This window comes from Mytilus galloprovincialis, chromosome 2 (genome assembly GCF_965363235.1).
Source record: "Mytilus galloprovincialis chromosome 2, xbMytGall1.hap1.1, whole genome shotgun sequence".
Taxonomy (NCBI): Eukaryota; Metazoa; Mollusca; class Bivalvia; order Mytilida; family Mytilidae; genus Mytilus; species Mytilus galloprovincialis.
In genome coordinates, this window is record NC_134839.1 from 79952915 (window position 1) to 79979448 (window position 26534).

The 26534-nt window shown below is 33.1% G+C and overlaps 1 protein-coding gene and 1 long non-coding RNA gene across 2 annotated transcripts; both read left to right on the plus strand.

The window, feature by feature from the left end:
- Positions 1 to 557: 557 nt before the first annotated feature.
- LOC143064514 (uncharacterized) lies at positions 558 to 3113 on the plus strand. The gene is made up of 2 exons (XR_012975268.1): positions 558 to 1014; positions 1953 to 3113. It is a non-coding gene; the product is annotated as an uncharacterized LOC143064514 (long non-coding RNA).
- A 14632-nt stretch (positions 3114 to 17745) lies between these two features.
- LOC143064515 (uncharacterized) lies at positions 17746 to 24851 on the plus strand. The gene is made up of 5 exons (XM_076237385.1): positions 17746 to 17857; positions 19029 to 19069; positions 21188 to 21306; positions 22608 to 22775; positions 24644 to 24851. The coding sequence occupies exons 1-5, from the start codon at positions 17849 to 17851 to the stop codon at positions 24751 to 24753; spliced, it is 447 nt and encodes a 148-aa protein (XP_076093500.1). The 5' UTR covers positions 17746 to 17848; the 3' UTR covers positions 24754 to 24851.
- The last annotated feature ends 1683 nt before the right edge of the window (positions 24852 to 26534 follow it).

Here is a 26534-nt window from a genome sequence, read left to right on the forward strand (position 1 = left end):
TAAGAGAAGATTATTATATTTATAGATTTCCGATTGAATGATTGATCGGAGCAAGGATTTGTATAGTTACAATGCTATTTAATACACGGATTTCAAATTTGCAACAGTTTATATTTAGTTCAAAGTAATTTCACAAATATGGAATTATAAATCTATTTTCGTCATGTTTGGTAACTTTGTGGTATTTTAATTTTACAAACGATTACCTCTAGACATGATAATATATCGAAAAAAAAAAAAGTTCATACTTTGAAAGCGTGAAATATTTTACGCTTTCAAAGTATGAACTTTTTTTTTCTTCAAAGTAAAATTTGATAAAAATAAATCTTAAAATTAAATGTTCTCCATTTTTTTAATACCGTGCGAATGACGTATGAATAAATATGTATTATTGTTTTCTTCGTATTTGTCTACGAAATGAACTATATTTGTGAAAATATTTTTAACCTTTTCTATATAGTTTCATGGTGTGAAAATCGTCAATACTGCCTTTTTATTTTTAATTAACCGGTGAAACAATCTGCAAACGATTAACACATGATGAAAATACTTGACGCCAATGATAACGATTGACAAAATAACTGTAAACTCACGTGAAGCAACATTATTTTCATTTAGTGATTAACCTAGAAGACATTTGGAAATTAACAGGAACAAGCTCAAAACACAAGTTACAAGGAACATAAGACTTTAAACTGATGCGGAAAGACTTGTCCATAATATAAAAACGACAGCAGTTTTGAATCGTGCATTATAAAGAGTACGTCAAATTTCAATACATCCTGCCAGCAGTAAGCTTTGATAAAAAAAAGTTGTCCACAGAAACCGACAAGATTATATAAACTGTGAAACCGTTATTAAAAGTTATGGAGCCTTGGTTAGAAGCTACAATCATTACACTAATGACAGTTCTTGTAGTCGCTGCATTCTTATTTTGCTTTTGCTGTCGAATAGCAAAAAAAGAGCGCACTATGGAAGAAGGATTTAGCCAATCAGGTTACAGTAAAACCGTTGGTAGGTCATATTTATTTAGTTAATTTATCAGATTTTTCGTCTTTTTTACAATGTGTATGTTAATTTTGGGAAATGTTGTTGCTTTTTGATTTAGTACGTCAGTGTAAGGCATAGTTTTGAATAAAGACACCAAGTTAGTTATACTGTGCACTTGAAGAAAATATTGTTGAACCTTTTATTTATCAATCCTCAATTGGACAACCTAAGAACGAACATATCTATACACGGTTGTTTTCATTTTGATTGAGATCCTAATAAATATTCCTCGGAATATTAAGATGCTTTTTACCAAAATATACATCGTTTTGTTATTCACCGATCGAAAATAAAAAAAAAACTGGGATATTTCAGATCTCAGTGGCGGATTCAGAAATTTTCAGAAAAGGGGGAGGGCACTTACTGCCTAAGAGGCCCGCTTCAGTCATAATTCAGTGGTTCCATATTTAATCAACCAAAATTTTCCTTCGCATATTGCAGACTGAATGTTATTGTTTATCTGTCGTTGAGTTGCTGCCTCATTGATCTATAAAAATGTACGCCCGACATTTTTTTTTTTTTTTGTCGTTAAAATAGTTTCACTCGTTTTTTCAAAGAATAGTTTATAAAACTTTTAGATTGTCACAAAACATACATTTTAGTTCCGATTTCATTGATTTACTTTGATTTATTTTTTTTCAAAAAGACCAATATATTGAACACTTTGAAATAACTCAATATCTGACAGCATATATAACATACGAATATGACAGAAAGTTAAAGTCAAATCCTTTGTATTTCAGTATATTGTTCCAGCCATCCCCATGTAAGATTCAGATTTAAGTTTAAACTTTTTATGATCCAACAAAACAAAATTAATTTTGTATGATAAAATTTAGGATCTACTTTTTATTAATACCTGATATAAGTTCCATAACTTCATGTAGTTATTTATTTTACAGGGACAATGGTAACAGAAACAAAACAGTGACATAGATTTGGAGGATTTTCTGTGACTATACATTATATTTTATACATTTTTCTGCTTGATTCATATATATATATTTGTCATGTTTAACGCTTTGTTTAATGCGCGCAGTTGGCAAAAGGAAGTTTTTTTTAAACATTCGACTGTATTTGGTTCATTTCAAGTGAGAAGAATATATCATTATGGTAAAACAATATTCACTTCAGCTGGCCAAAACAGTCACCGTGGACGGTGTTCGTCGACTGTCGATAAACTTGTTTCGAAAATAACCAATGAAACCGCTGTTCCAATTGGAACAAAAACCTGGATATACTGATTATGAAGGTTTTTAGTTTTACTGGTTTTAGATTTGTTCTTGTCGTTCCTGTCGATCAAGCAACATGGCCACCGTTAATAGAAATAGGAAATAATGGTAAATTGTAAGTAATTGACTCATCTCTTGAAAACCATAATGGAAAGAGAATTCTTAACAGAATTAAAAAAATGCTCAACATGTCAAGAACTAACACCAAATTTATTAGTGGGCTCTAAAACGGAGTTATTATTTCCGTAAAATGACGTCAGAGTAGTAATTCCTTTAAATTGCGATGTCTGTCAATTTGATATAAAAATAAGGAAATTTGGTATGATGGCAAATTGAGAATTATGTTAGGAAATAATAACTATGTTGTAGCACAGTTGCGACAGTTTGTGCGATACATCGGATATTTTGAAATGTCTGGCAAATTTTGATTTCAATTATTTATATTATCGTTCAGATAGATAATGTTCGATTTTGTTTCCCGCTTGATAACAGCATGGTCGTGTCATAATCTGCACATACTTTCTAGAAGTAACAAGAATTAACTATGAATTTCAAATCAGACTTTTAGTGAAATTATTTTTAACATAGTAGAACTTCCCCAATCAAGGTAGATGAAGTTTACTTAGATAAAGCCAGACATATTTAAAAACAACTTATAAAAATATAAGGCCAGACTGTCTTCTATCATCCGATATATCAAAAAGTCGATTACCTATAATATAATCACCATTTGAACAAATGATAGTACAGTTAAATAAACTGTTTACCTGATTCCATTTTGTAATTTGTAAAACATCATAGAATTGAATAAATTAATTTAATGGAAAAGAATGTGTAATTTATTCCAGTTTAACAGATGCCATCTGACCAAGGGTATATACCAATTGAAACCACAATCCCATACTCATTTTTTGAATTGTGACATCATATAGTTAGACTTAGCACCTAGTTTTCACTAACCATTGACAACATATGACAGGAACCACTTTGGGAGCAGGATCTGTTTTTCTTACTTAATTGTTTTTCCATGGCGCTGATTGTCCCCTTGGTATATTCCCATCTCTTTATTTTTCATTTTGGATTTTTACCAGCAAGCTGTGTGATTTCCAGTATTAATCTTTTAGAATATCAAAAATTAAGTCTGATTTGTAATTTTAATATAGTTTATTACATTGTCCAACCAAAACTTTCGAGAAACTGAGATATTATCACAAAGATTTAATATTCAATCTATAGAAAATAATTTAAAGCATCTGGCTTTTCTTCGTATCTTCGAATTTTGTATCGATCTGCCAAGAGTCCAAAAAGTATTCCTTTAACAAGTTAATATATACTGATATATTTCAATTGGTTAACAATGTAAAAAGCACATATATTAATATACGAATGTGATACGTTAATGTGCATAATTGTCTGTTCTATGGTCGGGTTATTGTCTCTTTGACACATTCCCCATTTCCATTTTCCATTTTATTATGATGTTGTGCATGGTAAAGAAATTTGAAGAAAAAACCTGATGAATATTTCGTATCGATTAATATAATGTTCCTGAATATTTCATTTATAAATATCCTGTTAATAAATAACCGTCTGAAATGTTGACACATTTCCATTGAGTGGAGTGTTGTAACAGTGATGTATACTGTTCAGGACGTAACTTGTCAAAATTATCAACGGTTATTAGAATTAATAAACAAGGCATTGGAAATCGCAAAAAAATAGACTATTTTTTATATTTAAGGCGGTTTTCTGTTACTTACCGTAAACAAAGTTAGGTTCGCTATGTATAAGTGTTTCGACGTAAGCAACATAAATAATATTCAACACATCGAAGAACATTTCTACAGGATACTGAAGTTAATTTACAGACACAGAACTTTTTTATCTCCAAAAATAGATCAAAATGCATAGAAACTTGAAACTAGGGGATATAAATTAACGGAGTTATATCTGTTCGCCATAACATTTCCCCTTAAATTTGATTTAATCTTTAGAATATGTCCAATTCCATTTTCATGATAATCATTTGTTATAATATATATTTTACAAGTATTGTATATTTAAAAACGAACACTAAATATATAGTGTTTTATAAGTATGAAATCAAAGATTAAAATTTTCTTTACAGCAAATCACAAACATGATAGATTCTAATATTTGGTTTGAAAAAAAAATTGAGATATCACATCTGTTAAGAAAGATTGTCGTTTAGCATCTTTAAATCCTGTCATGCATGATGGGTTATTGCGCGTCAAGGGACGTCTCAACTTGTCACTAAGCAAATGTCCAGTCATTATACCAAATTCTCATCACGTGACCACTTTAATAATCAGGTCGTTTCACGAAAAAAATGGTCATACAGGAATGTCACAAGTGCTAGCATCATTACGGGAAAAGTATTGGATTTTAAAAGGACCTAGTACTGTCCGAACAGTTTTGAACAGGTGTGTAAGATGTAGACGATATCAAGCACCGCTTTGTTTTTAGAAGATGGCTTCTGTTATAGACGATCAGAAAACTCCTGATAAACCACCATTTACCTTTGTTGGAATAGACTACTTTGGTCCATTAAATGTTGAAGTTGGACGTTCAGTCGTTAAAAGATACGGTTGCCTTTTTACATGTCTTACAACAAGAGCTGTTCACATAAAGTAGCTCATAGTTTGACTACAGATTCTTTTATTTCTGCTTTCCAACGTTTTACGAGCAGGCGAGGCATACCTGAAAAGGTGTATAGTGATAACGGGACAAATCTTGTAGGTGGAGAATCGGAACTTCGGAAATATATTGAACAATGGAACAGAACAAAAATATCCAGTTACATGTCACACAAGGATATTAATTGGACTTTCAATCCGCCAAACGCTAGTCATCGTGGTGGTGTATGGGAAAGAATGATTCGTACGACACGCAAAATTCTGAGAGCTCTTGCAAATGAACAACTTCTTACCGATGAACAGTTACTTACCTTTATGGCTGAAGCCGAAAGAATCGTCAATGATAGACCGATAACACTAGTCAGTAATGATTCTCGAGATTTGCCAGTTCTCACACCGAATATGTTATTACTAATGAAAAACAACACTTTAATACCGCAAGGTGTGTTTGATGAGAAAGATGTATATGCTAAAAGGTGGTGAAAGCAGATACAATACTTAGCTAATGTATTCTGGAGACGTTGGTTACGTGAATATTTACCAACTCTACAGCAGAGAAACAAATGGCAAAGAGAACAACGAGATGTAAGGATTGACGACATTGTAATCATTGCAGATGACCATACACCGAGAGGACAGTGGCCATTAGGACGAGGAATTGAGGTCATTAGGAGCCGCGATAGTCTTATCGGTAGTTGTGTGATCAAAACAAAAGAGTCAAAATTTTTAAGACCAGTAACTAAATCATGTATACTTGAATGTTCACAATAGAATTAACAGTAATTAATTGATATTTGTCAGTTTTTTTGTGTGATGACAATTTTTAAGAAATGTCATGGTGGGGAGTGTTAGATTTGAAATGTAATTCCAAATTGTTGGGTTACTTCATTTATTATTACTGAATTTATTTATTTATTTATAATACTTGTAGATACTATTTTTGGGTATTTGCGCTCATGAACATTATATTATTTCCCGTTTTTAAGTTTTATGACGTTTCACTTTTAACATACGTTACGTTGTCTAGTTTTTTATTCATTGCAAGTTATTTGATATTCGGAGACACATCATTATTTTATAGAGAGATCATAATCGGTAAGAGATAATTTATGTACATTTTTAAGAACAATATTTATTTAAAGAAGAAATATTAAGAATTGTAAAAGTATTTATAAATTAATATTTATTCTAATTAACTTTTTAATTTAACAAGTTACTTATGAAGAGTGAAAGAAAGTGAATCATATTGTTTGATTAGTATTATGCCTTTAGTGTTTTAAGTTACATTTTAACTTACGTGTATTTGTATTTTATTGTAGAGAATCGGTTGTTATGATATAGTATATGAAGCCAAAATTATATGTAGTTTTGAAGAATAAAGATACTTATATAGACCGCATACTCGACTTATCGCCTTATTTGATGTCTTTGATGTGATCCGTTACACTAATGTTGATGAAATACAAACAGGCGCCATTATGACCAAAAAGAACTAAAACATGAATGTGTCCAAAGTACACGGATGCCCCACTCGCACTATCCTTTTCCATGTTCAATGGACCGTGAAATTGGCTAATAATCTAATTTGGCATTAAAATTAGAAAGATTATACTATAGAGAACATATTTTTATGTACCAAGTTTCAAGTTGATTAGACTTCAATTTCATCAAAAACTACCTTGACCAAAAACTTTAACCTGAAACTCCCACTTTCATTTTCTATGTTGAGTGGACCGTGAAATTGGGTCAAAAGTCTAATTTGGCTTTGAAATTAGAAAGGTTATATCATAAGCAACAAGTGTACTAAGTTTCAAGTTGATTGGACTTCAGCTTCATCAAAAACTACCTTGACCAAAAACTTTAACCTGACCGGACGCACAGACGGACGAACGGACGGACGACGGACGAACGAACGGAACACAGACCAGAAAACGTAATGCCCCTCTACTATCGTAGGTGGGGCATAACAATAAAAAGAAACATCACACAAAAAACAAAAGATTAAGCAACAACTACTTTTTGTGTTCGTCGATCATCGCTGTACGGGTGATATATAAATACCAGGCGTCCGGCTGTAAGTGGTTTTTATCACAGGTTTGTATCAGCTATATCTCAGAAAGTTTGAACATCAGTGCCAAAACTATTTGTAAAGGAGGCATACCCATTGGAAATATAAATTATATGGAATATTGCAAGCACTCTCTTATCTCGTTATTTGTAGGATTATCTAAATGTCTATATTATCGGTGTTTAAGTTGAGTTCCAATATCAGCGCTGATTAAAATGCTAAAAGGAGTAATGTCCCTTCAGAAGAAAATTGCCTAGTGAACAATTCTTGTCAGATATTTATGAAATTTATATCGGAAATGTCGAATACTAGTTCGAAAAACAGCGCCGCTCAAATACGTTTAAGAGTTCATAGGAAATATATGTTTATAACACTATTTTGTATAAAGTGCAATGAAGCCCTCTCCACACACCTACATTTCTGGTAAGGTAGTATTGGAATGTACTTATCTATACTTCAAAAGAAAGATATCGATTTATTTTATTTTCATCTGACTTAGGTGGGATTTTTTCCATTTTGACCCCTTTCCGAAATGTCAACGGAATTTCCGTAGTTCATTAACGTTAACGTCTCCTCGCGAGGAGACGTTAAGAATTGAACGATGGACAGTCTGCGGGCTGAATGCTTCTTGCTACATGATTGGAAGATATTACTGAGACGTGAATGATTAAAGATCGTTGATTGGTTGGGACAATCCAAACCTAGTAAATGTCTTTCAATCCCGTAGAGTATCGGATTTTTCCTCTATATTTTAGCAATTAGATTTTGCCTGGTCGTAAACATGCATATTGGTACACAGGTAACTTTTATTTATTAATAGCCGAATCTCCTGGAGTTTTGTAAATAGTCACAACATTAAACGATTTACTACTTTATAACGTGTGTCCTCACGTGTGTGGTAAATTTGTTGATTGATATGCAAGCTAGGCTATTCTGAATGAATTAATCTTCAAAGCGAGAACACATTCCACTTTCATCAGCTAAGAGACAGCTAGCTTTTTTTTTAAAGCTATTACTTGTACGGTTATTGCCGAGCTAAAAAGATGAAAAGAAAATGAAAAAAATACTGAAAAATCACATTTTGCCACACTTTTCTAAGGGTATATAATACTTGTATTTTCAAACAGAGATGAATGGGTCTATTGAATGATGTTCCTCATTTTTATTTCTTTAGATTTTTAAAAATTTGAATTAAAAATAAACTTAACCGTGTCAAAATCCTAACTGTGTCCACACTCTTTATATCAACACTTGTTCAATTGTACTGCAATTTTGCGGACATCTTTTAGTAAGAATAATACCAGCAATGTTTAGGATGGGTTCGAAATTATGCGCTCATTGATTTTCCTTGGCGTATACTACACTTATTTACAATAATATCGTACATTGACATCTAGATAGAGTGTTGTGTATTTTCCTTGTCGTATACTACACTTATTTACCATAATATCGTACATTGACATCTCGATTGAGTTAATTTTCCTTGGCGTATACTACACTTATTTACCATAATATCGTACATTGACATCTAGATAGAGTTTATTTTCCTTGGCGTATACTACACTTATTTACCATATTATCGTACATTGACATCTATAGATAGAGTGTTGTTTATTTTCCTTGGCGTATACTACACTTATTTACCATAATATCGTACATTGACATCTAGATAGAGTTTATTTTCCTTGGCGTATACTACACTTATTTACCATAATGATGTGGTGCCGCTTGTGTACACATAGAAGAACCAGTCCATATCTTACAGTATGCCAAGCAATACCTCTTGACGACTGACGTCACGAGGATCTCTTCTACTTCCGCTTACTGTATTAAACACATGTATAATTATATTGCTGTCTACTGATTCATCAGATATACAGAGATTTACAGATATTAAAGGTATTCTGTTTATTACACATACACTTTACTTATTTGTACCATATCGGCACAACATTGGCGTCGTACGACAAAGAACGAATAAATTTTTAGCAAGTGAGGCGGACTCCACGAGGGCGCCTTTGCAGATTTGAAAACTTGATGCTTCATTTTTTGTAAATTCATTACGTGCACATTACCATAAATTTACATCAGATTGATTGTAGATTAAATTGCATCAAATTTTTACAGTTTAGCACGTATGAAATCTTCATATTTGATATTTTTCATCGGATAAGGTTAGGAGTTTCCGGTTAATCGCCATTAGGTCCTTCTTCACGGAAGTCATTTGTCTGCATTACTCCATTGCGCAGACGCTAACCAGAAACAGTCTTCATTTCAGTAGATTGGTTTCGTATAATATTTTGATACTGAACTTGGACTGATATTTAATATTATAGAAGGTGTCTTCACTCATAAATATTTATGAACAACAGATAATACACCGTATAATAGAATACAGTGTGTCAGCTGAGTCTCTGTTCCAGTTCTGTCCTTTATTGTTGCCTGCATTTTAAATTATAAAAGTAGTAGCTTTTATAAAAAAGCTGCATTGTTTATGTCTTGAATCTCACATAAAAGTTGTGATTTTGAGATTTTATTTGCCTTGAGTAATTACTCAGTGCATATCATATTGTTTTGAGTTGCAGAATATTGCAATTTGAAATATTTTATTGCAATTGGAGAATAAATTGTGGTATTCTATTAACAAATTAAAGGACAAAATGGCAGGAATTGGGGATGATAATGAACTAACTCAGAATGAAAACCTTGAAGAGTTGACACAAGTAGAGATATTAAACAAAGAACACATAGCTGACAACACTCTAACTGTACATAAAAACAACATGTCATTAGAGCAGCTTTACCAAGAATTTAAGGAAGAGAGAAAGGCAAACGAAAAAAGGGCTGCTGAGATGGATAGCCGGGTTAAACAAAGCGAGGAACGCATTAACCGAATATTCAATGGTTTGTTGAATTTCAAAGCAGAACAAAAGGAAGCAATGAAAATTTGTTCAGAAAATATTGGAGCAATATCCCAGCAAGTCCAACAGTCGGAACATAGAATTGACCAGAAGATAGATGACAACGCTAAGCATTTAGAAGAATTAACATCTGAAAAGTTTAATGCCTTAGCAAGAAAGTTGGACAAAATGGATCCATCGGAGGAGGCGAGTACAGTTCAATTTAAGAGTGCCTTTGAGCAACCGGGATCATTTCAAGAGATGACATCAGTGGTTAGTGATTTGGTTACCAAAAGGAACAAAGAAGTCAAACTCCCCTCTATGGATACCCCAGTTAAACAAAAAGTTGAACCTAGTCAATATATTGCTAGGACACAATTAATGCAAAATACGCCTCCTGCCTCATCAATCAGTTCAATTGACCATACAACTACACAGCCTGAATCAAAAGCAGATGTACTTCCACCTTTAAGTGCCAAAGGTAGTGTGTTAGGGCCCTCGGCTCTACACAACACAGTGTTGTTTCCACAGCCTCATGGCAAAGACATGCCAAAAAGTGTTGGTACTGAGCAGGAAACTTATCACATGCAAGGTTCGCTGTCGCTACCTAGTGACAAGGGTCACGTGCCAGGGCCCTCGGTTCTGCACGGTCTAACACAGGTATGCTAACACAGCCTCCATTCAACGGCACAGAAGGAGCATCCACGGAATATATATCCAAACAGTATACTACTCCAGCAACGGATACTTCAACATTGTCCTATGTTGGTACACCATATGTAGCCCAAGGTACACATGTAAGTAGTACTCCATTACACATACAACCAGCTGCAAGTAGCGAGTCACATGCAGCTTCCTTGGTACAGAATAGACCAGCCATGTGCACTACTATGGAATCAATGGTACAACATACCCCATTCGCGTTCATGACCCCTGTGATGACAACAGTCTCGTCGACAGACCCGTCACCAAAGCAAATTGATACTAGAAGGTCGAGATCGCGCAGTATAAAGGAAAAGAAACGAAGCCACAGCTCTTCCTCTGATTCCTCTCTTGATAGGGAGTACTCAAGATGGCATGACAATTCTGGGGCTAGGGACAGGAGTAGAAGTCCTCAGCTTCCTAAGATGCAAATCTTTACAGGAAGAGGATCCCTTAATTGGGAAGCATTTGTTAATCAATTTGAAAGGACTGCAGGCCGAAGACAGTGGGAGGATCGGAAGAAGGTTTGCAGACTATTAGACTGTTTAGCAGATGTGGCATTAGAATATGCCCGCAAAGTGAATATCAGTGATGATTACAAGGCGTTGCGAAAAGCCCTTAAGCAACGTTTTAGCAAGAAGGATGAACCAGTTTCAGCAAGACGTCAGTTACAGTATGTAAGGCAACAGGACAGTGAAACCCTGGAAGAGTTTGCCGAACGTGTCCATTTTATAGCCATGGACGGATACAATAAATGTGACAATTCGATTATTGATCAAATCGGTACAGAGGCATTTCTCAGAGGTTGCAAGGATAAGGAGTCTGTCCGTCACGTTATAGAAGGAAATCCAGAGTCTATCAACAAGGCATTGAAACATATGAAAACGTCTGTTGCAAACCAAAAAGCTATATATGGGTCAAGAAGTCCGAATTTTGCCCATCGACAAGTTTCATTTGCAAACAGTATGGATAACTTGACTGACATAGTACATGTCGATCACAGCCCATTGGAGGATGAAGTACAAAACTTGACAGAGCTTGTGTCTAAATTATCAGATGTAATGCTTTCCTCAGATCAATCTGCTTCTAGAAGATCCCCAAAGTTCAATGTATATCGATCAATTACACCCCCACAAATTCAAAGGTCATATAGTCCTTCACAGCAACGTTTACTGTCACCAGGACCAAACTATAAGAATTCAGGATACTCCAGACAACAGTCTCCGTCATCCAATGGCAGTGTTAAGCATAGCCCTAATCCATCAGCTGAGTCTTTAAATATCAGCGGGAAGAGTGGGTAGGTCAACGCTCGACCCTTAATTCTGATGACCAAAATGAAATGGCAAATGACATATCAGAACAGAGGCCCACGGACTCGTCTGATGTTGTTAGAAGTCGTGAGTTGACAGTAAGGGTTACATCGTTAGATCCAAATGAAAGTATTATTGTGAAGAATGCATCGATAATAACACTGGTGAACAATACATTAAGGCCAGCAGAGATAGGCTCTGAAACTGTTACAGTAATATTTGGTTTAAGCAAGAAACTAGTTATTAGCCAGGTTGGAATGAAAACACCCCAGAATATTGATGGAATACAGATAGATTTGTGCATGGCATAACTGCTGTCATGCTGTGAGGTTGAGCATTCCTGGCACATGTACCTATGGGACATAACAGTCACTCAGAGACGCAATCTGGGGCCTTTGGCCCCGTTTGCATGTTTATTTATATAGGTACATTCATTGTATGGACTTTGTAAATATATTTGTTTTTACCAGGAAGGTACTGCAATTTGTAAATACGTTAATTGATTGTATTTATATTCAGTCATTTGTGAATCTGCTTGCATGTTCAAGGATGCTTCGAGTGGCATCCTGCACTTGGAGGTGTAAATGAAGAGGGTAATGTACTTATGTTTTCGGTAGTGTTTTATCTTGCTTTTTAGGTTTATTTTATAGTTTAAATATGTGACTGATTCTACATGAAGGGGACGGATGTGGTGCCGCTTGTGTACACATACAAGAACCAGTCCATATCTTACAGTATGCCAAGCAATACTTCTGGACGACTGACGTCACGAGGATTCTCTTCTACTTCCGCTTACTGTATTAAACACAATCATGTATAATTATATTGCTGTCTACTGATTCATCAGATATACAGAGATTTACAGATATTAAAGGTATTCTGTTTATTACACATACACTTTACTTATTTGTACCATATCGGCACAACAATATCGTACATTGACATCTGGATAGAGTTTATTTTCCTTGGCGTATACTACACTTATTTACCATAATATCGTACATTGACATCTAGATAGAGTTTATTTTCCTTGGCGTATACTACACTTATTTACCATAAAATCGTACATTGACATCTAGATAGAGTTTATTTTCCTTGGCGTATACTACACTTATTTACTATAATATCGTACATTGACATCTAGATAGAGTTTATTTTCCTTGGCGTATACTACACTTATTTACTATAATATCGTACATTGACATCTAGATAGAGTTTATTTTCCTTGGCGTATACTACACTTATTTACTATAATATCGTACATTGACATCTAGATAGAGTTTATTTTCCTTGGCGTATACTACACTTATTTACTATAATATCGTACATTGACATCTAGATAGAGTGTTGTTTATTTTCCTTGGCGTATACTACACTTATTTACCATATTATTGGTTTGCATGATCGTTGTATCAAAATGTTAAATGATTATCTAAAAAATAATAAACTTCTGAAATACATCGTCAAAAACTCGAAGTTTTTAAGTTTTTAATAATAATACATATTTTTTTTTAAATTACAAAACAAAAATTAAGTTGTAAATGTAAATTTTCATATGTCATTTTTTTTTATAATGAAAAGTCCAAAACTCGAGCTTGTAACTGTTAATTATAATCAGTTTATTAAAATTCTATTCATTTTGCTTGTTTTGGTCGAACATTATTAAAGTCGAAAAAAGGTTTAATGGCTAAACTTATTAATTAGTCATTCTATACTGCAGATATCAAAAAAGACTGTTTTAACTTATTAGGGATCACCAATGAAAGAATGGGTCCTCCTGGACAATTTATCGTTTTAGATTATAAAAGACTGTTGCTAACTTTATTTTATGTTCTCAAAAGTAAAAACAATGTCACGTCATTGGCTCGGTTTCCATTGCTTAGATCACAACCTTTTTAGTATATGTACACTTTTGAAAATATTACTCAGTCAGAGTGCCAAGATCTAAAATAATAATTCATGTTGATCTTACATATGAATTTCTCACTTTCCCGATAAGATTTTCCGTATTTTTATGCCCTACCTACGATTTTCTCGGCTGTGCTTCCGTCCGTTCGTTCGTCGTACCGTTTGTTCGTCCGTCCGTCCGTCCGTTCGTCCATCAGTCCGTCTGTCTGTCCCGCTTCAGGTTAAAGTTTTTGGTCGAGGTAGATTTTGATGAAGCCGAAGTCCAATCAGTTTGAAACTTAGTACACATGTTGCTTATGATATGACCTTTCTAATTTTAAAGCCAAATTAGACTTTTGACCCCAATTTCACGGCCCACTGAACATAGAAAATGAAAGTGCGAGATTTAGGTTAAAGGTTTTGGTCAAGGTAGTTTTTGGCGAAGTTGAAGTCCAATCAACTTGAAACTTAGTATACATGTTCCCTATGGTTTGATCTTTCTAAATTTGGTGCCGAATTAGATTTTTTTACCCAATTTCACGGTCCATTGAACATGGAAAATGATCGTGTAAGTGGGGCATCCGAGTACTTTGGACACATTCTTGTTTTGTAATCTATTATATATCTGCAGTTACACTCATCTTTCTAGCAAAAGTTATTTGCATTATAGTCCGTTGGTCTTTAGTGCTGTCTTCATTGATGTTTCATTGGCAACCATACCACATGACATTTAAATAACAATTAACACCCTATCAACAGTTTGACGTCAATCGGGATGATAATTCTAAGTGGTAAATAGTGAAAAACCAAATCAGTTATTTTAGACAATTGAAAGTGCTTCGACTTCAGAATTTTTAGATAGGTGTTGTATAATGGACATCAGTATTTAAAATGGGGTTAACTATCTTGACCTCTATGTATCTTTAGATTTATGAAGTGTCTACATTGACCTATGCAAAACATTCCAATCCTACACTATAAACTTCAAATGGAATCTAAAAAAGTTAAGCTGATAATTGTTTCAAAAAGTCAAAAAGACATTGTTACAGCAATAATTATAATATAATTGACAATCTTTGTAGTCGCTGCTTAGTTATTCACCGGATTTGTTATCTCATAAGCATTACGACGGGTGCCACATGTGGAGCAGGATCTGCTTACCCTCCCGGAGCACCCGAGATCACCCCTAGTTTTTGGTGGGGTTCGTGTTGTTTATTCTTTAGTTTTCTATGTTGTGTCATGTGTACTATTGTTTGTCTGTTTGTTCTTTTTATTTTTAGCAATGGCGTTGTCAGTTTATTTTCGATTTATGAGTTTGACTGTCCCTCTGGAATCTTTCGTCCCTCTGTTATGAATAAATGGAGATACGGGGTAAACGTCAAAGACTCAAAAAGGCAACAAGACAAAAATATCTAAAAACTTGAATCCACTTTTGTAGAAGAATATGGCAAAAATGATGTTAGAATAGAGACATCTATAATTTTTCTGTAAAATAGAAACAACTATTGGTTTGTTCATTTTTATTGTTTTTATTCAATGGAATTCGTTTTCAAATACTTCAGACTAAAGATATAAGAGAAAAAAAAATACAATTGAATTTTTATAGTTAACCTTTTAAAGATTCATACTCTAAAAAAAATCGGAAAAGTAAAATTTATAGTGAGTGCATTGACATATTTGTTGTTGTTGTCTTCGAAGTGAAAGAGTGAGTTTTCAATAATAGTAAAACTGCCTCAGTTGTCTCATGGTTGTGTGTTCACGAATTCTAATGGTCTTTGTTTGAATTCATAACCTGGACAAATCACATAGACTTGCAACTGCTGCTTCTTCAAGACAAAAAGAGAAGTTTACCTGTCGAAATATTATATATCCGGTGTCAGATACGTCTGTAATATGAAAATACAAATGTAATCTATTCTGGTAATTTGTACGCTTATCTGCCAAATTTAAACCGTATAACGCACTGCTTTCAGGTGACAAACCACCAATTCACCCATTTAAATTTAGAACATGTGTAAAAGCAGCCCTTCCCTGACAATAAACGGTGTTTTGGATTTCATTGTATACTTGAACTAACAAACAATTTTACTGAAATGCAACTTTTGGTGAAAGAGAACTATATTTAGCCCATTGTGAGCCAACTTTTACTTGTGTACGAGTATGCATTATGTATTGAGGATTGATACGCTGCACATAAAGTATACTTAGGCAGCAACCATTTGATTTTCTGGGGGGAGCTATGTTTTTTTTTTCTGTACAAACTTTTTTTTTCGCCTATGGCGAAAAACAATCTATTTTTTTCGCGACAAGTCGAAAACAATTTTTTTTTTTCAATTTTAGCATTACACATAGTGGCAGCTGAGGGTGAAACAAACAATTTTTTTTTCTCAGAATCAAAAACAAATTATTTTTTTCTCCTAAAACTGGAAACAAACTTTTTTTTCCAAAAAAAACCATAGCCCCCCCCAGAAAATCAAATGGTTGCTGCCTTATTTAAGATTTTCAAAAAGCGGAATTTTTATTTTTTTTTTTTTTTTATTTTTTTTTTTTTTCAAATCAAATATTTTATTGTCATATAAACTTTACAGTTTGTGACTAACATATTTTTAATAGTAGTTGCCTTCCGAACGGTAGATTAAGTGTTTCACTTCAAGACTTTGAACATTAATTTTGTTCTAAATTAGCATATAGAAAGAAAGGTAAACCACTTACAATTCCTGGTTTCTATGAAGTTAAGATACATGTATATGTAAAATATTAAGAAAGCTTAAAATTTAAAAACAAAAGGTCGAATATATAGGGATTTTGAATTTGGTGGTCTGACACCTTTCGTATTGACAAGTCATTATTTGTATTGACAAGTCATTAATAAAGGAAGTTGTTCTCTTTGAAATCAAATCTTCATCAAAAATAAAGTATTCGGAAATAGTTGTAAAAATGTACAAAATACACGTAAATATCGTAAAAAGTTTTAGCAAAACGTGCAGAAAATGCAATGCAGTGCTGTGTTTTGAACGCTTTTCTGGATAATTTCATCGGTTGTAGCTGAAAGAAAAAGAAAAGTTATAATGTTAAAATATGCCAGAAACTATACAAAGCATACGGGGCCTACAATAAATAAAGATAACCGTAAAAGGTCAAAGTAGAGTTGTCTACAAGGAATAAATAAAACTGTAGAGGGTCAAATTGGAGTGGTCTACCAAGAATTAATTGCCTATTAAAAGTCAGTCAAAGTTGTCCACAATAATAAATAAAAAAATTATCTACAGTCAACTCTGCTTAGGTAAATAAGAAAAGAAATGAAATAAACAAAATCAATCTGCATGGATAATATTTTATAATGAAGTCCTAAATAACATAGTTATTAACATACGGGAAAAGGTCTTGGTTTAAGAAAAGGGACAACTGTGCATTTGAACATTGACTGCGAAAAATGAATGCATTGTTAATTGTTTGATATATATTGCTATCACCGTGTGTTCTTGTTTACTTCATTCGGGAAAGATATATAGACATTGAGACGGTTGACAGATCACCGGGCCTAATATGAAGCCAAAGTAAACTAAATATGCCATATCTACTGTAAAGCTTAAATGTTAGATATCGAAGAACATAATTATGATAAAATGATCGTTCCATTTTTGGGTAAATCTGGACACTCACAAACATTATGTTTTCGTCCAAGTTTCAAAAAGATCATTTTTTTTTTCAAATTGGTACATGTAAAATAAAATGTCACGATATAACGAAAGAAACGTCTGACGTTGTTTTTTTTTACCTAGGACAGACACACAAACACATTGCGATGTTTAACTAGTTTATTTTTAGATTTCAGTATCTTTTTAATATTTCAAAATGTTGCTTGTTGATCTCGATCAAGAATATTAAGAAGTTTATCTGACACACATGCATATAAAGCAGTTCTAGTGAGTGCTATGACTATGTTCATGTGAACTGTAAGATAACAGTTGGCACTGATAATTCAAATCAGTACTTAAGACGTACATTCTACAGCCTTGGTCTCTTATCATAACCAGACAACATGAAAAAGGCAAGTCTGATTTTCTTCTCTTATCAAATATATTCATATAACATTGTCGTTCCATCGTGTATTGGTCTGTTTAAAGCAAAAAGAAGTGCTATAACCAAGTGTACTTGTATTTATATATGCAATGTAATACGTTGAAAATTGAACGTTTGGGTATAACATGTATAAATGGTGACAAACACAGAGGTGAACGCACCAAACCTGTATCGTAGCTTATCTTTTGTCTGTTTCGGGAGTTTTAACTATCACACTTGGTGCTCACCTTAAAAAATAAAGTGTTAAAACATATTGTAAAAAACTGACAATAACATGAATTACTAATTTGAATATTTCAATGTTAATGTAGCATTCTTAGGAATGCTCCTTTCCCTTTCAACAAAACAAATATATTACGTTATCGCAAAGATTATGCAGTACAGCGGTTAGCATCCTAACTTATCGTTTACTTGTATCAACGTAAAATATGTTCGACACAATTATTTTTAATGATAGCATTTTAGACATTGATTTTTTTATATGTTTGTTCGTGAGACTTTGACTCAGCCCTTGTATAAGACAGCTTAAATAGTTCTTAGACAGTGTTAAAAATGTCACAGCTTGTGACAAAACATTTTATCATAACCACGCCAATTCTACTTTAGAACGATATTTTAAGATATGTTAAGGAACAAATGTGAAAAATAATATAATTTTCAAAACAAATGGCGTTGATCTGTTGCCTGCGACGTCAATCGCCCACTTACTTTATTTATTTTGATAATTTTATTTGCCTGTTTTTATTTGTAAGTACGTGAACTTTTGTTAGCCTTGTATGGCAAGCCGTTTTGTTTTTATTTATTCCATTCTCCAGATATCTTAGTAGAAATTAAGAACTTTATTAATTTGATGAGATATATTTAAACGAAATGAGACATCTTTATATAAGATATCTGATAAATATCGTTTTAAACCGGCTATAAATATATCTTTAAATAAAAAAAGTTTGATAAGTTTATTACATAACTTATTCAAGTTATACATATAGAATATCTGATTTTGTTAAAATGTTATCTTGTTTATCGTAAAAGATATCTGTAAGTTATGAACTATAATTACAAGGTATCTTATACGTTACATATGATTTTGAATATTCTGATTCTTAATGTCAGTCCATGTAAAATTCCATTTTTTTCAGATTTTTGGCGTATTTACTCTCCTGGCATTTCTTACAGGAATGTAAGTATAGCTAATGAATGTGGGGATTTAAGTAAAAAATAGCAAAGTTGTGGGGGAAATACGAAAAAAGAAATGTAAAAAATGGACAATAAAAATAATAGAACTACATTTAGAACGTCTCGTCTTTTTTCTAAAAAAAGTTCATTGGAAGGTACCAAGACCTTGTTGATAAATACTCCGTATCAACGTCACAAATAATACATGATTGTCTTGGTGTATATATTCTGCGCACTAATGTTGTTTATCATCTTAACAACGTGTTTTATTGTTCTTCATTTGTCTTTGTTGTATTATTAATATTACTTTTACTGTTGCATTGTTTTACATGTATGTGATATCCATTTAACGTGACTCGGAACTTAAACATCCCGTCAATGTGTTTGTATTGTCCTTCATTTTTTGCTGGTGTGTTTTGTATATGCGACTTTTTGTATGTCTTTGGTTCTTATAACGTGACTCTGTACTTTAAAAGATCCCGTCAGTATGATATTGTTCTATTTTATGTTATTATGATATATTTCCATTATGAATCAGAAAATACGTGAATCACAAACGTCAAGATTATTCAATCGCGTAGTGGAATGAACTATTTGTGGATTCTTATAAATTCTATATAACTTTTGGACTATTTTAAATCTCGGTCTATTTTTGAAATTAATTCGAACATACTTTTGATTTTTTAAACCTAAAATTAAGAATGGAAATGGGGAATGTGCCAAAGAGACAACAACCCGACCATAGAAAAAAACAACAGCAGAAGGTCACCAACAGGTCTTCAATGTAGCGAGAAATTCCCGCACCCGGAGGCGTCCTTCAGCTGGCCCCTAAACAAATATATACTAGTTCAGTGATAATGAACGCCATACTAATTTCCAAATTGTACACAAGAAACTAAAATTAAAATAATACAAGACTAACAAAGGCCAGAGGCTCCTGACTTGGGACAGGCGCAAAAATGAGGCGGGGTTAAACATGTTTGTGAGATCTCAACCCTCCCCTATACCTCTAGCCAATGTAGAAAAGTAAACGCATAATAATACGTCTGTATGCTAACATTGCATATGTGAAATTTTAAAATTGTTTGTATATACATTAAACGACAAATATATGTGACGTATAAAATTTTCTGACGTCAGACAAGCGAATCAATGAATGTGTTTGTAGATAGATGTTTTTGTGTTTTGTTAAATTGTTCCTTTTAAAATTGTTACACGATGATGACTGCTGTACCCATATTTTGACTATTTTAACTGTTTTATTTATTAAGTCTGTTTAATTCACGCATCATTGTAAATATAACGAAATTTGATGACTGTCATCAAAGTGAGAGGGTTAGCGCTATAAAACCAGGTTTAATCCACCATTTTCTACATTTGAAAATGCCTGTACCAAGTCAGGAATATGACAGTTCTTGTCCATTCGTTTTTTATGTGTTTTGTTTTTTTTTTTTTTTTTTGATTTTGCCATGTGATTATGGACTTTCCGATAGGATTTTCCTCTAAGTTCAGTATTTTTGTGATTTTACTTTTTATCAATACAAAAATACCAATTAAAGTCAACAACATATTATTCAGAAATCTATGAATTGAACAACAGTAATACCCTTACAACGGGTGCCACAAGTGGAGCAGGATCTGCTCACCCTTCCAGAGCACCCGAGATCACCCGTATATTTTAGTGGGGTTCGTGTTGCTTAGTCTTCAGTTTTCTATGTTGTGTCGTGTGTACTATTATTTGTCTGTTTGTCTTTTTCTTTTTAAGGCATGGCGTTTTAAATTTATTTTCGATCTATGAGTTTGAATGTTCTTCTGGTATCTTTCGCCTCTCTTTTACAAATCATACTAAAATATAATATCAAACTAATCCACCATTAACAAACTAAACTAACGATTAAGTTGACAAAGATTCTAATATTATTACTTTTTAGCGGTTTCCTTCACGAATTTGTTTTTCGATACAGTCAGCCTGAACACACAAACCCTTTAAATTCTGACTCCGTATATCATGCTTGCATGAAAATATGTGATTCTGAATATTCACCAATATTGTTTGTCTGTTATACCGTGGTTTATGCTTATTATTGACGTTTGTATACTATCACTACCTTCTATTTTACAGTCTTGCGGATTCTGAACCTCAGAGAGAGCAAATATTATTTGAAAAAGTGGATAAAAACTTGGATGGATATTTGACGAGGGCAGAACTTGATTCAGTTTTTCTACTGTTTGATACAAATGGTAAGTCACGTAAATTATGTTTGTTTGTCAAGGTTAACACACATTCGGTTAGGTTCTCAAAGACTATATTGACTCCGGAATATTGAAAACATATGGCCATACATAAATACAAGTGGTCATATAGTGATTAAGATGATAACCCAATGTTGACTGGTGTATTTCTATTTTTGACATTTTTACCTATTGTGTCTGTTTGTTTTGTTCACGCATCGTTGACAATATAATGAAATTTGATGCGACTGTCATACAAGTGAGAGGTTTAGTTAGCTATAAAACCAGGTTCAATCCTCCATTTTCTACATAAAAAAATGCTTGTACCAAGTCAGGAATATGACAGTTGTTATCCATTCGTTTGATGTGTTTGAACTTTTGATTTTGCTATTTGATTTGGGACTTTCCTTTTTTGAATTTTCCTCGAAGTTCAGTATTTTTGTGTTTTTACTTTTTTCATATCAAACCCAATATTCATAAAATCTCTGTAAGAGAGTTAACGTTCGGAAGATATTGCTATATGTAGCATACAAAAATATGTATACGAACATTGCTTAAATCCACATCATTTAGACTCTGTTGGATGGTTGTGTCATTGACAGTCATACCAAATCTTTTAATTCTATATGTGTATATTCCCATTTGGCTTTTATTTCTCATATTAATAAAATCCTAGAAAAATATCTCGAACTTATTATATTATATCTGTATATGTTGTGTACAAGTTATCATTTTGTACAAATTATAATTTGTATTTTGACTTTGTACAAAATTTTACAAGAATTCAATTATAACTTGTAGTTCGTACAAGCACTTTATGTACACATTACAATTTGTACAAATTCAAAATATAAATAAACCATATATTATAATAATTTGCACATTTTTGTTAGTACAAATTATAATCTGTACAAAACAAATTGTACAAATTATAATTTGTATTTTGACTTTCAATTGTACAAAATTTGACAAAAAAATCAATTATTACTTGTAATTCGTACAAGCACTTTATGTACACATTACAATTTGTACAGACTCAAAATATAAATAAGCCATAAATTATAATAATTTGTACATTTGTACTAGAAAAATTATAATTTGAACAAAATGATAACTAGTACACAACATATACATATGAGAACAATGTGTAAAGTAAAAGTTATGTATGTAACAGTGGTTTGAATTTCCTTTTAAAAGTTGCCGCATTATTATATTCGGTGTTTCAAAGAAAGACGAATACTTGCTAATGAAATACAACTTTATACAGCCTATCTATGTTTGAATTAAGTATATTCATTATTTGATTTTAGGAGATACCAACATAACTAAACAGGAGTTTGATACTGACTGGATATCTCTGTACAAGTTAGGAACTCAGAAAGAGGCTAACGTGTTGTTTGATAAAGCTGATGCCAACGACGACTTAATTATCGATGCAGCTGATTTGCCATTTATCTTTAAATTCTTCGATGCAAATTGTAAGTTATGCGTTTTTGATCATTACCCGATTTCAATCGATGACAATGCCATTACTCAATTCTCTATTTTAACACAGTATTTTTCCAAAATTATAACTAAATTCAATTGTTTCGATATCAAGGTACGGCAACCATATCACATTCAAAAGATTTCTTGATTGACAACATATTTGTTACGTTCGGAGGACGTGTTTTTCAACAGACTGTCGGCATTCCAATGGGAACAAACTGTGCCCCTCTACTTGCCGACTTGTTTCTTTATTATTATGAGGCTGACTTCATGCAGGAACTTCTTAGGAAGAAAGATAAGAAGTTAGCAATATCCTTTAACTCTACTTTTCGCTATATAGATGATGTTCTTTCACTAAATAATTCAAAATTTAGTGACTATGTGGACCGCATCTATCTAATCGAGCCAGAGATAAAGGATACTACAGATACAGTTAAGTCGGCCTCATATCTTGACTTACTTCTAGAAATTGACAAAGAGGGTCGGTTGAAAACAAAACTTTACGACAAAAGAGATGGTTCCAGCTTTCCAATTGTGAACTTTCCATTTCTAAGTAGCAACATTCCAGCAGCACCTGCATACGGGGTATATATCTCCCAATTGATACGATATTCCCGTGCTTGCATTTCCTATCATGATTTTCTTGATAGAGGGTTGCTGCTCACAAGGAAGCTATTAAACCAAGAGTTCCAAATGGTGAAGTTGAAATCATCCCTTCGTAAATTTTACGGACGCCATCACGAGTTGGTTGACCGTTATGGAATAACCGTTTCACAAATGATATCGGATATGTTCCTTACGTCGTAACTACAATCCCCTTCCCTTTCATGAATGTGACCTACCGAATTAGACTATTTCCCGGATTTGTTATCACATAAGCAACACGACGGGTGCCAAATGTGGAGCAGGATCTGCTTACCCTTCCGTAGCACCTGAGATCACCCCTAGTTTTTTGGTGGGGTTCGTGTTGTTTATTCTTTAGTTTTCTATGTTGTGTCGTATGTGCTGTTGTTTGTTTGTCTTTTTCATTTTAAGCCATGGCGTTGTCAGTTTGTTTTAGATTTATGAGTTTGACTGTCCCTTTGGTATCTTTCGTCCCTCTTTTAAGTTAGTTTCTGTATCAAGGTACGCCTATCAAATCATATCCAAATAAATTTAATTATCATACACCCGTTGCATCTGAACAGAATACACTCATTAGCTACAGATACATATACATACATTATCTAACGTAATAAATTGTTGAGAGACGGCCAAATGGTTCTGAAAAAAATATCTACCTGGAGTCACTTTTTCTATGTGTCCATTTGTCGCGCTTCTGGTCTTATAAATTCTCTCACACGTACAATTCGTGCAAAATATCACTTGTATATATAAAATTGGATATTTAAGGAAAAGTTTATTCAAAACCAATTGTTTTTTTTAGTTATAACTACTACACATATAACCTATGCTAATAGATGGAGTGCTGTTCTCATTTATATATGGGGACCTTTATCCCCTCAATTTTATGTAAATCAGAGTCAGAGATGTTTTTATCAAGTTTGGTTTCCATTTTTTAAAAGAAGAATATATCAAAGGGATAATAAAAAACCGTCAGACAAAGAAGTTCAGTTAACATGTTGACAAAAGACAATCTATGGAAAAACAAACCTCCAGAACACAATACACTACAATGAATCTAAAACGTGAGGAACACAATCTTCATAAAAAGTTCGGAAGGGTGAGCAGTCCCTAGTCAAATGTTGACACCTGTCCGCTTTTTGTTATATTATATTTATACTTCCTAAATGTCTATCCGATTATTATACTTCAATACACACAATTTATTGATAACTTTATCGTCAATATATTTTAGCTGACAATAGAGTGAGTATTGATGAGTTTTTGACACAGTGGGGACAACTGACTCTAATGGCGTTTGGAACAGCACCAACAGTAACTGCAGACAGTACCACTACAAGTTGATAAGCTCATACTACACCAGGATTTTATTTTGACCTGCCTTATAATTCATTCTACTAGTATTAATGAAAATAAAAGCAAATGCATTAAATGACAAAGAATTATTCTTCTATATCTTTTTACTAATAAAAATGATTTTGAAGTGGATTTTTGGTGCATCAGCTTGACAGACTCTTCAAAGCTAGATTAAGACGGATGGATCTTTGTTTTTTTTTTTTTTTTGTGAGTGAAAGTTTAAATTAACACATTTAACCCACTCTGTTATAATACGTGTTAAATATTTATGTGTCTAACAACTTTCGATAACATTTATACCTCGATATTAAACATTTAATTAACACTTATCTAACTTATTTTCCTGTGTAAATAAATCATTCTGGTGATGTCATGAAACCTGTTTATACAGTGATAGTAAATTTTAGTTGCTAGTAAACCAGTTTATACAGGTTTACGTTTTGGTTGCCATGAAATTAGATTATACAGTGATAATGCTGGACTTTTTAATCGACAATATATTTGATTAGTTTAGAGGATTGATATTTAAATAGGCAGTCGGTACTAATTGTGCACCCCTTCTCGCCAAGTTGTATTTTGTACTCGTATGAAGTAGAATTCATTCAGAACCTTCTAAATGACAAAAAGAAAAAGTACCGTGCAAAATTCTTTGATTTTACTTTCAGCTACTAGTATATGGATTTCCTTTCAATAAATAACCCGTAATTTAATCAGTAGTTGCATGTTATTATCGACTCCTACGAGTCGATATAAAGAATTGAACGATGGACAGTGAGTAAGTGAACTTTTCTTGCTACCTGATTTGAAGATATTACGAGACGTGAATAATCAAAGTTTAATGATTGGTTAGGACAATCCAAACCTAGTAAATGTCCTTCAATCCCGTAGAGTATCGGATTTGTCCTCTCTATTTTAGCAATTAGATTTTGCCTGGTCATTAATCATTCATATTCATGATATTGGTACACAGGTAACTTTTATCTATAAATAGTCGAATCTTCTGGAGTTTCGTAAACGTTAAACGATATATACTACTTCATAACGTGTGACCTCACGTGTGTGGTAAAATTTGTTGATTGATGCAAGTGGCTATTCTAGTAAATGAATTCTATTTTCATCAGCTAAAAGTCGACTAGCCCTTTTTGAAAGGCTAATATTTGTATATCCCATTGAACTTGAAATTAAAGATACTAATGATACTAGAAGGTCTGCGTCATGCCTTGATCTTTTCCTCACTATTGACACAGATGGACAAATCACACTAACATCTATGACAAAAGGGATGAATTCAACTTTCAAATTAACAATTTCTCATTTCTCAACAGAAACATACCCTCTGCTACGTCGTATGGTGTTTACATATCCTAATTGATACGTTATAGTCGTGCATTTTTACACTATATAGACTTCATATACAGGAGAGTGTTCCTTACACAGAAATTGCTTCAGTATAGTTCTGTGGAGGAAACAATCAAATTGACACTCCGTAAATATTATGGACACCATCATGCCTTAGTTTATCAAAACGATGTGTCTGTGTCTAAAATTTCTAAAGACATTTTTACCACGTCTTAGATTCTGGTTTAACGTCTATGTCGTCTGTCTGCTAAGTACCGAACGTGACATATTTTCGAATATGACTGTTTTGCCGAGTGCGAATTTGCATTGCTATGCGACGTGTTTCTGTATCAATACATCCAACAATTATCTATTAGCTAGGATGATTTGTTTTTTGGGGTGCGTTGGACATTGTTTTATGGCTTATCGTT